The sequence below is a fragment of the Aplidium turbinatum genome, chromosome 6 (assembly GCF_918807975.1).
Source record: "Aplidium turbinatum chromosome 6, kaAplTurb1.1, whole genome shotgun sequence".
Lineage (NCBI taxonomy): Eukaryota > Metazoa > Chordata > Ascidiacea > Aplousobranchia > Polyclinidae > Aplidium > Aplidium turbinatum.
In genome coordinates, this window is record NC_137477.1 from 292,000 (window position 1) to 307,256 (window position 15,257).

Consider the following 15,257-nt stretch of genomic DNA (forward strand, 5'->3'; position numbering starts at 1 on the left):
GAGCATCATATTTGTGCAGTTTTTATTAGAAAATTAAAAAAAATGAACAAAAACACTACAAGGCACTTAAAACAAACTTTAAATTAGGACTTCAGGATGTGTTTGTTTGTTTGTTTTATTATCTTTATCCTGCATTGCGGGAAAGCGAACTTGAGCGCTATGCATCGGTGTATGCCTTCCGACGTACACCTGACCCACGCTGCAGCCGACGGCAATGTCTGTTTCCGGTTGTCTACTCTACTTATGACTTAAATTTGGTACTACCCATTACTCGAAATCGATCACTGGGTAGAGGCAATTATCGTAAAGTTTCTTGCCCAGAGAAACAACAGCAAGTGCGGGTGGCTGGAGTCGAACATGCAGGCTCTCGACTGCGAGCCCAACGCGCTAACCACTCGGCCACTGCTGCGATGTGATTGTGAAGTAAATTTCCAAGAATAAACTGAAAACGCAGTGGATATTGCACAGTATACATACACAAAAATCAAGTAATGCCACTTTGTGTATACTACACTAAAACTCATTTATGCAAAAAGGCCTTATAATATAGTTAAACTGGTGAAAGTACTACTCTACTGTAGTCTGTATATATGATGTGAAATGCAATTTAGGAAGCTATTTATCAATTACAGGTTCTGGATTCTAACGCATGGCTGTTTCAGAGCATTTGCCTAAATGGCCATTGGCCACGCAATCGCTCAATTGCTCATCCATTAGCCTACTATATATAATATATATATAAATGATAAAAAATATTTAAACATGATGGCATAAATGCTCCTTGCCTTCAAATCTAAAGCAAATGATGCAATAATGTGATTTCTACCACGGTAGCATCAACTTGGTATAGAAATCAGTGGATGATGCAACATCCAACTTGATCTTGAAATTAATGGATGATGCAACATTCAAGCAACAACAGCCCTAGTGCATTATTTTATTGAGTTATGCAAGCATGTACTGTGAGTGAAAGGCACTCCATTCATAAAAAGTAGTTTTGAGGTGAAATAAGCATGAATCTACCTTTTTTTGCATCTTTTCTAAAAAAAACAATAAAACCCCAAAAAACCCGGGTTTTTAAAAAAAAAAAACGGGCGGGTTGGGCTTTTTTTAAAAAACCCGGGTTTTTCTCAACCCTGGTGGGAGCACCTGGGTAACGCTAACCGGCAGGACGACTGCAAGTTTCTGGCGCAGTATAACCAGAAAGATCCGAAATCGGTCCTATATCTGTCTGCACAGTGCCTGTCGGAAGAAGGTGGTCTGTATTGGAGCGTCTGAGAATAGCTTTGGGCTATGTATAAATTCTGAGGTTAGGGTTAAACTTTTCTGGTCTGGAGATGAAAATGATACAACTGGGGTTGAAGTGTTTGTAGCAGAGAAGTGGATTAAAAGTGTGTTTGATGTACAACGTGTCTCGGACAGGATTATCTCAGTGAAGCTGATAGTTTTTGAGCGTGTACTTTGTATGATATTTGTCTATGCACCTCAAAGTGGTCTCAGTACCAGACTTGGACAACTAGATAATTCTAGTTGTCTAAATCGATGAATTAGACCAAAACGTTAGTAATTCTAATCTAATTTGGTAAAAACTTGTTTACTCTAATTCTAGTTCTAATCTAATCTCCAGTTTTGCTAAAAATTCTAGTTTTTCCAACAGTGTTTTTCAGTAAATGAAAGGAAACCTCATGCAAGAAAAATGCAATAAAACGATCAAGATCAAAGTGTCATTCCATCGCTTAAGTAGCGAAGTTATTAAAATCTTGATTAACTCATCAATTCACCCACATCACAATGTCTATTATGACGTAAATGGTTTTGTTGCAGGGATGGGGGAATGACACTTTGATCTAGAGCAGGGGTTCTTAAACTGGGGACCGTGGACCACCAAGGGGTACGTGGACTAGTTTTTGGGGGTCCATGAAGGCCCAATGGAAATCTTAGTGTATAAATTTCAAAAATTGAATAAATTTTTCAAAAGAAAAGAGAGTAAGTTAAAACAATGCTGATAATTTCTGGTTTGGCGTTTCCAGATAATTGTTATCGCATTGTATTGTTTTTTTGTTACGTAGGTTACGTATAGCCTATTATGTCACTTACCACATTGTTGCTTTTGCCGCTATTTGAACATTTCAAAATTTTATCAGTTGCAACTAAGCTAGGTTAAGATTGTGAAAGGTGTATGCATATCTTCTTTTGCTAAAGAGAGCCATGGCTGATATAATCCTTTTTGCGACTACATATTTATGTGAGTCGGGATTTTCATCCTTGGTAACTATCAAAACAAAGAGTCGAAACCGGTTGAATGCAGAGGATGACATGCGTGTTGCCCTGTCAAAGGCGAAGCCACAATTTCATGTTCTTGTTGAAGACAAACAGCAGCATTCTTCACATTAAAGAATTAAATTGAAGATATTGAAAAACAATCTGCATTCTCTATTTTTTAAATTTAATAAAACCTAAATTTTCTTACCTCAAATCAAATATAGTTACTACTCTCTAACACTTGACAGCCTGTTTCACCCTAAAAGGAGGATAATCAGAAGGTCCTTATTCAAATAGAAATAAATTTTGTTACAAATTCATTTTAATTTTGTTGCGTTATGTCCAATTCATCAGCAAAGTTTCTCGGACTAGGACATAAAGGAGGTCCACACAAACCAATTTTTTTTAAGAGGTCTGCGTTAAAAAAAAGTTTAAGAACCCCTGATGTAGAGTTACCCATGAGTTGCCATATTAGCGTTTTTATCTAAATAGAAAAAAATATGTGACGACTACGTCAAACTAATTCTAGTCTAGTTTAAATTCTACTTTAGTTTGCGAAAACTTAGCTAGCTCTAATTTTAACCCTATCTGTAGTCACGGGGTTTTATGAGGACGCCCCACTCTAGTAGTAAAATATTTCTCAGGAGGAAATATGCTAGAAATGTGAAATTTCTTGACTTTTAGTTTTTATTCTTTGCAAATTTTCTAATCCTACACTGGTCATTTTTCTACCTTCCTGCCCTTCACAATATAATAAGCATTTCGTCTCAGGTGGCTAGACATTTTTACGCAATGTTAGATATAGCCTATATAATTTAATGTTAGTGCAATATAAAATGTTAGTGCAATTACTTTGAAATGTAAAAACGCACAAAAATGCCTTATATTTATGAGCAAGAGTAATTTTTTGTTTAGTTTAGCATTGATTTATGTTATAATTCAAAAATTTCAATTTTGAAGCTATTTTTGGAAAATTGAAATAAAAACCGACTTTCTGACTTATTTTTCATCTTAATTACTTTATTTCAATAAATTTGTTGGCTAAAATTTAAATTCTTAGTGCACAATATACATGGCTATTATCTTGTAAAATATTTTGGCTCTGTGATCTTCATAGCTCACGTTATTAGCGATTAATTAGCACGGGGCTAAGATAGCCCGTGACGTGCTTTCCGAGTACGAAAACAGCTCGTATTAAGATAGGATTAAGTCTAGGCAAATTTGTAAAAACTAGAATAGCTGTAATTATAATTCTAATCTAATTTCAAAAAGCTAAAAACATTCTAGTTGTCCAAGTCTGCTCAGTAGTATATAGAAGGATCAGTTTTACGACCAATTACATGTTGTGACCATCAAAATCCCTGCATCTGATGAATTAATTCTCTGTGGAGGCTGGAATGGCCATATTGGTAGCCTAGTAGTGGAACTAGTTTTAGAGAAGTGCATGGGGGTTTTGGGTATGGTACACAGGAACTTATGCAATGAAGATTTATGCCAATGTTGATGCGAAATCACCAGATGTGTATCAACTTGCGAAATAATGCGAAAAGAAAATCGTGATGTTGTTGGAGACAAACCAGTAAGGAATGTTGTAGGTGAGATGGCAGTAAATCAAGAAGCAAAGGAAAAGGCATGACTGGAATGCTATGAGAGACTCAATTTGATTGGGACTCCAAACATCTCAACGATTGCCTAGTCAGGTCTTGCCAAATCGTCATCTTGTGTATGTGGATCAGCATCCAAACCGCACAACACATCATTCATCACTGCGCGATAGACGGATTTCAAAATGGAAATGCCAACCTTACAGCGCTTGTTTGTTTGTTTGTTTATCTTTATCCTGCATTGCGGGAAAGCGGACTTGAGCGCTATGCATCGGTGTACGCCTTCCGACATACACCTGACCCACGCTGCAGCCGACGGCAATGTCTGTTTCCGGTTGTCTGTTCTGCTTATGACTTAAATTTGGTACTACCCATTACTCGAAATCGATCACTGGGTAGAGGCAATTATCGTAAAGTTTCTTGCCCAGAGAAACAACAGCAGTGGGAGTGGCTGGAGTCGAACATGCAGGCTCTCGACTGCGAGCCCAACGCGCTAACCACTCGGCCACTGCTGCCGACTTGATATTGATAGCTTGATAGCAACACAGTCCAATGGCTGCATTGCCTGGATGAACAGCAGGTGAAGCAGGTGCATCATTGATCCATGATCTTGCGTCTTTAATCATCTGTCATGGTAGGATTCCTTGAGACTGGGAGCAGAGATTCATTGTGTCTCTCTACAAAGGTAAAGGGGAAATTATGGTGGACTCAAGCTGACATGGCAAGTCATGAAAATTGTGGAGAGAAGTTTAGATAAGGTATATCAGGAAGGAAGTAACGCTTGATGGCTCTCAGTTTGGTTTTGTATCTGGCAGGAGAACAACTGATGCCATTTTTTTGTTCAACAACTACAAGAAAAATACCTGTCAGCGAACAAACCACTGTACATGGCGTTCGTAGATCTCGAAACAGTTGTTGATCGCGTTCCGCGTTAAGTTATCTGGTGGGCACAGCGAAACATTCACGTAGAAGAGTGGATTATGCCACTCATTCGAGGTATGTACGCCAATGCCAGGGGCTGTGTTCGTGTTAGTCATGTGATGGTAATAGTACAAAAAGATTTAGTATTAAGCCCTCTACTCTTCATCATCATTCTACTTTGTTACGAGAATTTCCAGCTGGTGTTCCTTGGGAAGATCTGTATGCAGATGACTTAATTATAGTAGCAGGTGACCTAGAAATGTGTAGAAAGGCTCCTGACTTGGAAAGAAGCGTTCAAAAAAACCTTGAGAGTGAACATTGATAAAACCAAGGTCTTGATCTGCTGTACAGGACTGGAAAAAATACAAGATTCAGGCAAATTTCCTTGTGCTGTCTGTCGCAAAGGTGTAGGTCGCATTCACTGCAAGTGACGCCATCACTGGGTAAATAAAAGATAAAATAAATTAGACCACTTGACTAAAGACCCTGACTTTAGATGGTCACGATGTCTAAAAACAGTCCGCCCGATCGACACAAGAACGCTGAGTTGAGCATTCTTAAGCTAAGTTGAAGTGAAGTTTACACATGAAAATATAAACTAACTTGTATTTGGAGAACATGATGTCTACGTCAGCAGTGGTCACTTTACCTCCGTCCACGACCTTGCAATCCTTGCATAGCTGGAATAAAGAACGGTCTTGTAAATAAATCAAAATCTTACTAAGTTTCATACAACAATCTAGCTCAGGGGTCACTAACTGACGGCGCGTAGAAGACATAAACAATAACATACAAGTACAGTATAACCAAAAATACCAATCAGATTGGCCTCGTTAGCTCAGTGGTTACACACAGCCCGACTTAAGATCAACCCGCGCTGGTTCGAACCTCGGGGTGTGCGCTTGAGCAAAGGATTTCAAGGAGTGCTCTCTATTCAGCGCCACACAGTGAATAGATTGATTCATTGACAACCAAACTTCAGCAATTGGAAACTTCACTCTGCCAATCTCGGTAACCGGCCCTGCGTCAAGAGCCTCTACAAGTATGCGAAACTACCAGGAATAATCAATCAAGGCTTTGTCAGTCCGAGGATAAAGAATCAAAACCAACCAAACCAACAAGTTCTAGGTGTGGGTTACTTGAAATTATTCAAATGTAATATCCCCTCAGCCACACTATCCTAGTGGGTTGGTTGAAACGTTTACAAAGTGGAAGACCTCAGCAGTTGCAGAGCAACAATAAATAAAACCTCCACATTACACCTCATTGCTTAACCAGACCAGTGGCCCAGTGGTTTCGCTTTCGGCTCTGCTGATGGTAGATTTGAGATCGATTCCAGGTTGGTCAAACCGAAGACTTTAAAGACGATACCGATTATCTTTTTTCTTGCATAACGCAGATAATAAGTCGGGTAATAATGTGATGACCTCGTAAAACTGATACATAAAAAAAATGAGCCATGTTGCTAAAAGACGTTAGCAGTTGTAAAGCGACAATAAATTAACCATAGGCTACCACAATTCGTCATTGCACATCCGAAAGCTAGTGCAGACCGCTACTACCACAAAGTACCCGCAGCATCAGGTTAATCAGGTCGTTTGTATCTACATTTATGAAGTAAACAAGTGTTTATGTTTGGCACAGACTTCGTCCCACCTCCGTGCGCAAACCCGATCCCTTTGTTTGGATTCCATTTATTTAGCGACACCAAGCGAATGCAAGAGTTCTCATGTGGCAACAAACTGAACATTACATTTCGGCTATAAACGTCTGTTCCGCTATAAACGTCTGTTCCGCTATAAGCGTCTGTTCCACTATAAGCGTCTGTTCCGCTATAAGCGTCTGTTCCGCTATAAAAGTCTGTTCCGATAGAAACATCTGGAAGCGAAACTTCCAGGATGAAAGATTCGATAAAGAAACAATCACAGCGCGAAGTGAAGACTTCACAATCAAGCAATAACCCATCCTGAACCTACCACACCTTACATCCCGGATTAAGAAGTTGTTGGCATTGGGTAGTATTGACATGAAGTGAAGCAACAGAAACAGCCCAATCATTATATTCTTTGTAGTCTTAATGATTTGTAGTAAGCTAAGGACTTCGAGCAGGATCATTAAACATCAATGATCACCTTCGCGAAGTTCTTGTTGCTGAGTGCCTTTGCCTGGGGTGCTCCTTGCACGACGAAGTGGTCGTAAGTGTGCCTCAAAGATTCCGTATCAAACATTGTGACCGAACAATTGCTTTGCAACTTGTATACAAAACGTTTAAAACCTGCAACACAATTTTTTTAAGTTTTCAAAAAACTTTATTTCTTCTGCGCAAAAGTTAACGACGATGAACAACGTCACAATGGAGCAACGTCACAATTCATTTTCATATCGCTTTGTTCGTACACGACAAAACGAAAGTTTAAGAAGCGATAGAAAATCAATTTGAAAATGTATAAAGTTTCTACACGTTATAGCAACCCGCATTCTCGCATGATTTGTCATGGCAATGCGCACTCCCGGATGATTTGTCATGACAACCTGCATTCCCGGATGCTTTGTCATGACAACCAGCATTCTCGGATGATTTGTCATGGCAAGGGCCGTAACAGAGGCTATAGCATGCGATGATTCATTAAATTTGACTGAAAACATCATAATGAAACGTGGCTAAAATCTTTACAATTGCATTGGGTTTGCATCTGATGGTGCATTCAACATGGTTAGGATTGTTTTAGCTACTAGCCGTCAAAACTGCAGTTTCACAGTTTTTCATGTTGATTTGGCAGTTTTATAGGTTTGTTTTGCAGGAAACTTTTTTAAAGTCTGGCTACCCTGTCCTGATGATTTATGAGTGGTATTGCCAAAATTACAAACAACTCTGAAAAGGCAACAGCTTTCAACATTATGATCCCATTTCTGTACATCTCAATGTTTATAGATTAGTTGTTACTGATCAGTTACTGAACTGAAACTTGCACATATTACATACGGTAAGCCTAAACAATAAATGCCATTAATGCTACAAAAAGTGCTCAGCAGTGCCAAGCAAAGAAAATTGGGCTGCATCAAATTCAGTTACTACTATCTACAAACCTCCACAGCCTGTTTCACCCTTACTGAGGATCATCAGAAGATCCTTATTCAATAAACTTCAAATAAATTCTGTTTTAATAAGGACCTTCTGATGATCCCCAATAAGAGTAAAACAGGCTGTGGTAGGCCTGCATAGAAAAAAAAACAATTGCAAAAGAAACACAAATGATACGTGTCACGTATCATTTGTATTACGTGTAGATATAAAAGTCGCCATGGTGCAGAGTTATCTTAGTCGTCTTAGATCAGGGGTGACGAACCTTTTTGCGGTCGCCGGCCACTTTGTCAATTACACATGAGTTACCGGGCCACAAAACTTTTAAATCGTAACCTACTATGAAATCTTTTAGAAGCGACTCATGATATTATTCATGAAAAGTAACAAACGGCAGATGAAAGTAATAAAACCCACACAGTTGAAATTATCTTACGGAGAATCGAAACACACAACAGTAAAAAATAAAAACAAATCAGCCTGAGCAAAAAGGATAGAGCAATAGCACTTGCACTGATAATGCAAAAAATCATACTCATATGAAAGCAAACGCCTCGAAAATTAAACTGATTTTTTGGCTCTATCCTTTTTGCTCAAGTTGACTAAATATTTCGACTATTATATGATCCGAAACAACAAACCAGTTAGGCTAATGAAATTTCTTTTTCGAACAACAAATAAAAGCCCATGCGAATCATACAGCTGAAGGTATCTAATGCAGCATTGAAGCATAAAATATTAAAAAATAACATTGAAGCATTGAATTTTTTTGCTTAGTGGGATTTTTGGAAAGTTTTTTGCTTGACTAAGCGTTCAATATTAGGTCGAACAGACGATGTGGCAACTCTCACCTGCATACTAAGATTTTCATCTGTCAGCCTCGGACCTGTAACGACTTTTTGTGAAATGCATTTTAGAAAAGATCTGTTCGCAAAGGTAGGCTACGTGCTGGCGAAAACAGATGACCATTTGAGAGCATGAGCTCTCAAGTTTGGAAACTCTTCCTTTGATAAACATACACAATAAAATTCAAGCAACGGCTTGTTCACATCCATCGCTTTTAGCGTGTCATCATTCTGTAGTTTGATGAGTTCAAGTTGGAGCTTATAGGGTGCAGAAACAGGTGTAACATTGAAGGGGATAGAAAATACATCAAGCTCCAGTTCTTTGCTTTTGATATCCTAAAATCTAACACTAAAACTTTCTAAAAGACTTGAAGATTCCAAAGCGTATTGAGTACATGAAGTTGGATTGTGTTTTTCAATCTGGGAAAATGCGTGCAATTGTTATCTTTCAACTGATTTCCCCAAAGGCTCAGCATTGACATGAAAGATTTGACCTCGTAAAAACATCCAGTGCTACAGTTGATTTGGCCTTGAAGTTGTACTGTTAAGTCGTTTAAATAATTAGTGACATCTACCATAAATCTTAAATCGCACAACCAATTTTTATCTTCCAGCTCAGTCCCACAACTTGTCCAACGAACAGCACAGAAATAAAAGAGATCATCATAGTCAGCATCAAAGTCTTTGAGAACTTGCTTGAATACGCGGTTGTTTAGATCTATTTTTTAATAGAGTTAATGCAGTCTATAACTACCGATATCACATGATCAAACTTCACAGATTTTCCGCAAAAGCTTTGCTGGTGAATAATGCAATACCAACCCATCATGTCTAATTCCTTTTGCATCCACTTCCTTCTTCAACAATGATACCAACCCTTTATGTTTCCCAACCATAGTTGGTGCGCCATCACTGATCAGTAGTAACACCACACAGCTTATCTAATTGTAGGTTTTGAGATGTCTTTTGTCTTTAATGCATGAGCGATTGTCAAATTGTTTTGCGGGCCGCACAAAATTCCTTGACGGGCCGCATGCGGCCGCGCGGGCCGCAGGTTCGTCACCTCTGTCTTAGATGAAGCGAAGTTCTATACGCTGTACCTGGTTATCCATAAAGCTGTTTCGGGTTTAAGATTGGAACCAAGGAACGGAATGGAACTTAAACCAGGGGTCACCAACCTTTTTTGCGTGCGGGCCACTTTAGCGCTAAGGAAAGCTGTGGCGGGCCCGCACTAATAAAATTTTAGGTAGGTTGACTCTTATGTTAGAAAAGAACGCATTTCGTAACCAGCATCCAGCGTTACATGTTGTTAATATTTATCTTAGAATACCGCAGCAACAAAATTAATGGAACAACTCTACTGCCAGGCCAAGCTCCTTTAACAACACTTTTGACTTCTTTAACAATGCCTAATAAACGAGGCCACTTGTTTTGCGCACTTCTAACGAGGCGAGCAGTTTCATCAGAGTATTCATCGCCAAGCAAGAGTGGTGTCGTCATTTCGCTTTACAAAAGATATCTTGCAATTAACAGCTTCAGTAAACAAGGAAATGTTTGACACATCGCAATACAGGCAACAGTAGTGACCAGCAAACATATCAGTGAAAAATAGGCTCCAATAACAGGTGGTCACAGCGGTAAACCATAATCTCTTCGTGGGAAAATTGTAACATAAGATTCCCGGATCCGTTCGTCTGTATGTAATGACCGAAAAAGAAACACTCTTCTGAAACGTCTATTCAAAAATTGTATTTCTGTAAAATTAGCCCGCGGCTATCGAAAATGGGGTGCAACGCGATACACCAATAAAAACCTGTCACTACAATCCAAACTACTTAGATAAAGACGAAACTTTCGTCCAGCTGGCAAGCACTAAGCAAACAGTTAAATATGCTACCAACTTTCAAGCAACCATTTTACGAATGACCAGAATAGATTGCAATATCTCAAACTCACGTACGCAGTTACTGTGACGTCATAGTGAAACATTGTGAAGTAATTCTCAACAGGTGAGACACAAGTCTTACGACGATGGTGCAATCTTGGCTCATTTTTTAGGAAAAATTCCATGACGTAATACGCTAAGATTCAGTAGACCTGAACGGTTTTATATGACGTTTGATTTGGTGAACCATTGTCGGGAACAACAGGGAGAAAGAAACCAGGCACCATGAAACAAACGCTGGTGGAAATCACGGAAAAAAAAACGTTTCTATATCGTAACTCATGAACAGTGTTCCTTCTAAAAATGCAATGAATTGGTTTTTCATCCTTTTTGTGAGAGTCTCTCAAACCGTCTTTCTTTGATTATTAAACAACTTTCACTGGTGGTGCTTATCAGCATGGCAAGAATTGTTGATTAACAACATTTTGCAGTACTTTGTTAAATATTTTCGTATTAGCCTACAACCACAAAAAGTCTTTAAATTTATATATAATGTTTTGCCAATTTATTATAAATTGAGTTGGCACACCGACCTATTTTGCCAACAAAAACTTGCATAAAGGAAACACTGCTTGTGCAACAAAATAACGGTGAAACGCACAATAGTGTTTACATGAAATTTATAAGCTTAAAATAAGCAACCCTATGCCCAGCACAGACAATTTTGAAATTCGAAAACAGACGCTTTAATCAACCGCTGGGCAGGGTTACCAGATTGGCCTTTTTAAGGCCAAATTTCTCGAATTTGGCTTTTTTTAAAGCCGTTTGGCCTTGGAAATTATACGTTTGGCCTTTTTCTAGATTTGGCCTTAAATTTGGCCTTTTTAAATTTAATCTTTAAAATGCATAATAATCAATATTTCTCATATATCGTAACTTTACCAGATGAAAACCGTATTCACCATTGTTCAATACATGTTCTATACTTGTTAAATACTTGTAATGTGACGCCGAGTCAGACTGCGCTCCCCTCTAAGCCAGCCAGAGGGGCCAGATGTCACCACTGTAGCGGATTAAAACTCATCTGCTACAGTCCTTTTATTATATACATATACTTGCTCAAGGGCGCGGGAAGTAGGGGTGCTCAAGGGGCTTCAGCCCCCCCTAGAGCTAATTCAGCCCCCCCTGGAATTTTGGATCATTGCTTCAGCCCCCCCTAGAAAATTCTGATAATTTAAGGTACATAACATATTTTCAGAAAATTATTCGAGCAATAATTGCTATGATGAATCGATCGAGTTCCTGTGATCGCGCTCATCATTCGAAATAAAAGAGTCGTCAATCACATGGAACTATACCTCGCAGTAGCGGTTCCAGCCACCCTCCCTACTAACACGGCGTTCCATCGTTAATTGGACATCATTCTGCAATATTCACTTTACACTTACAGCATAGAACAGCAAGAGATCTGGTTGTTATAACGGAGTGCGGGCCAAACTTAAAGCATTATGCTTTGGATCGTTATACATTCACTGCAGTAATCATGCTCTCGATTTGATTTTGCAAGACGTTGTAAAGGAGGTGAGGCATATTGCCGATGCCTTAAACTTCGTTCAAGGCAGTTGTAATTCGTGAATCGTCTAAATGTAAATCTTTATTCATGTTGTCGTTTTTTGGTTCCGATGAAGTTGCCTGCAATTTTCTGGGTTTGTATCCTACTCGTTGGTGCGTTCGTGCTTCTGCCCTCGTTCGTGTTGTTAAGTGCTACCCTACCCTGTTGCAATGTCTGACCGACATGACTGAAGATAGTGCAATGGAAGGAGACGCACGTGCAAAGATAGCCTATTCAGCTTGGTAAAATAAGCACACACGATGCGGCTTTATTATGCGATTACCTGCAGAGGTGAAATTTTTCAGCCTGCAGAAGCCGTCGCTAGACAGCTCCAAACAAGAAGATCTCTGCTTCTTCAGCTTTGGATCCATCACCAGTTTCCGCGAACGGATCAAAAATCTCAGAAAAGATGAATCCGTTTCCAAGCTTGTGGAAGCAGCGAACGTCCCAGCGTCTGCCAATAACCTAAAGACGCCAAAGGATCTCCGAGTGAGCAAAACTCCAGCAAAATTTTGAAACACAGAGGAATCGGATGCTTTGTCGTCTGCGGGAGAAGGAGTGTGGAAACGGCAATACATCAAAGCCGTTTCATTGAGTTGTTCAAGCTGAGCTTGATCGAAGATTCGACCAGGTAGATCTGCTTACAGCAGCCAACAGAGAAAAGGCCCTTCTGAGCTGTGCAAACGGTGAGGAAGGATCTGATACTGAGATCAGCTTACAGGATGCCATCAGAAAAGATCGCCTAAAACGGAACTTAACTTGCTCAGCGATGCTGTATAAGTGGAAAAACCGCAAACTCCGTTCAAAAGGTTGCTGAGATACTATCGCAACTAAACCCTCCAACACTGATCTTTTCAAAGAAACGTGAAAATTCGTGGAGCTCTGCCTTTGCCTCCCGGTTTCAGCTGCATCATCAGAAAGTTCTTTTTCTGCTCTAAGACGCCTGAAAACGTGGTTGAGAAGCTCAATGACACAATACAGACTTACTCATCTTGCGTTGATGTATGTCCACCAAAACATTTTGAACACTGTCGATGTCAAAAAGCTCATGACACAGTTCATATAGAGAAAAACCTGAGCGAAAAGCAATCTTCGGAAGAGTGTGAGAACTCATACCACAAACTGTCGTTTTCACATCACTTTCTAATTTGTTTGTTTTCTTTTTAATTTCCTGAACAGCTGCTTTGTTGTTGCCGTTCTTCGTTTCTTACAACTTACAATGTGTGTGTTTTGGCGTCGTTTAACACACAGGAGGGACCCATAAAAGTTGCTACCAGTTTTAAACGTTCTCCTACATAAGGGGGGTCTGGGGGGCGAAGCCCCCCAGAAGCTCACAACACTAATGGCAGCTTCAGCCCCCCCCCCCCCCCCCTTGAGAAAAATAGTTCCCGCGCCACTGTACTTGCTACTTTCAGAATTATTTTTGCTATAATTTATTAAAATCCGCTACGAGTTATAAGATATCGATAAATATGAATGTTATAGACATTATTTTGGAATTATAATGTTAACGCTCAAAAGTAGGTGGCCTACACAGAAATGTAACGACTAACGTGTTCACTTTTCAGTTCAATTTATTTTTGTTTTGTTGGCAAAAAAGAAAGAAAAAAACAATAATATACAAAAACACAATAAACACAAATAATTCGCACAAGGATGGCAGCGAAAGACCAAAAGGTCACTAAAGTCAGCTGCATTTTCGATCGATCGGTAGTCCAACACAACCGCTGGCTTGCCAGCAGAGCATGCTTTCAGAAATTCAGTTGTTGAGCAATACAAGTGATTCGTGGTTGTGCAATTGAGTGCGTTTCAAATTACCATTATTGTGATGTTATAAATGAATTTATGATGAGCAAATATATTATTGATCATAGACTTGTTACAAAGAATCTTTTTTTAATAATAATTACTGTAGTAATGTTCACTTAAATGATACATACATCATTCATTCATTTATTTTTAGTCATTAACACGTCCGGGACGAAAAAGATACTAAGTATAGTAACTACAATAGTCGATATAGGCCTACCAGGACGTTAATGAACGGGAAATGGTGGCAAAACCTTGAAAGGTTTAAAACGTGCCTGAATAGTAAATCATGTAGTAGCCTGTATGTCTGTAGTTAGCACGGCCACAAAACCCAAAAAACAAACAGAAGCACACAGCCACACATGTAGCAATAAATGATAGCCTAATGAAAAGTGTTGTGGTTCGCATTTGCCAGTTCCAATATTAATGTAGATGAGCAGTCATCATAATAAAAATAGGATGGAGAAAGAAAACCAGGCATAAAAGAAACCCATCCTTAGGCAAAAGCCCGTTTCGATGCGGCCCAGGAGAGCAAAGTGTTGAGCTCTTCCCATGGTCAGACTGCACATCACGCAGTAGCCTACGACGATTGAGGAATTTAGACGACATGAACATAAATTATTCAATTATGACGATATGAATTTAGCTTTATTCACTGACGACATTTGAATATTGATTGCCTTCATATTTGACCTTCTTATGAAAAGTGTTCAGGTCTGTTCGACACTACAGTAAGACTCTTTCCTGTTGGACCATTCCTTTCATACCTTGCTAAGGTATTGCCTTTGTAGCGGACGTCGAGTGGTCTGAACATCCTCCCATACCTAGCTGTAGCTGCTACAGCAACATCCCGGGTACTAGCGTGTAGTGGGGATGATCTTGAGAACAATACCTTGCTTCTTTTGCGAGTAGGAGTTTATTACAAAGAAATGAATGAACTTCCACGTCAGAACGTTGTAGCCAAATAATGCCTTGAATTCAAATAGAACGAGCTAAATTAATTCAGAACATGAAAAACTACACTACAACCATAATTAAACTAACACCGTGACTTCCGAGAAAGGCATCCGTGACAAACTGCTGACTGAGAAAATAAGGCACCACACAACTGGCCGACAGAAACCATACTGGAAACTCACAAACTGACTGTGTTTATTTAACGCTGAACGATTGATTTAAAGGGGCTTATTGCTTCAAGCAATGCAGCATGCAGGGCCGTAGCCAGACCGCAAAGCAA

General features: G+C 39.4%; 1 protein-coding gene across 1 annotated transcript in view; it reads right to left on the reverse strand.

Annotated features, from left to right (window-relative positions):
* Positions 1–15,257, reverse strand: part of LOC145772860 (tubulin polymerization-promoting protein family member 2-like) — a 44,591-nt gene that overhangs the window by 28,077 nt on the left and 1,257 nt on the right. The window contains exons 2-3 of the mRNA XM_082584742.1: positions 6,920–7,062; positions 5,391–5,467 (exon numbers count right to left, since the gene is read on the reverse strand). Coding sequence (XP_082440868.1) covers positions 5,391–5,467; positions 6,920–7,015 — 173 coding nt within the window. The 5' untranslated portion in view covers positions 7,016–7,062. The remainder of the gene's footprint in view (positions 1–5,390; positions 5,468–6,919; positions 7,063–15,257) is intronic.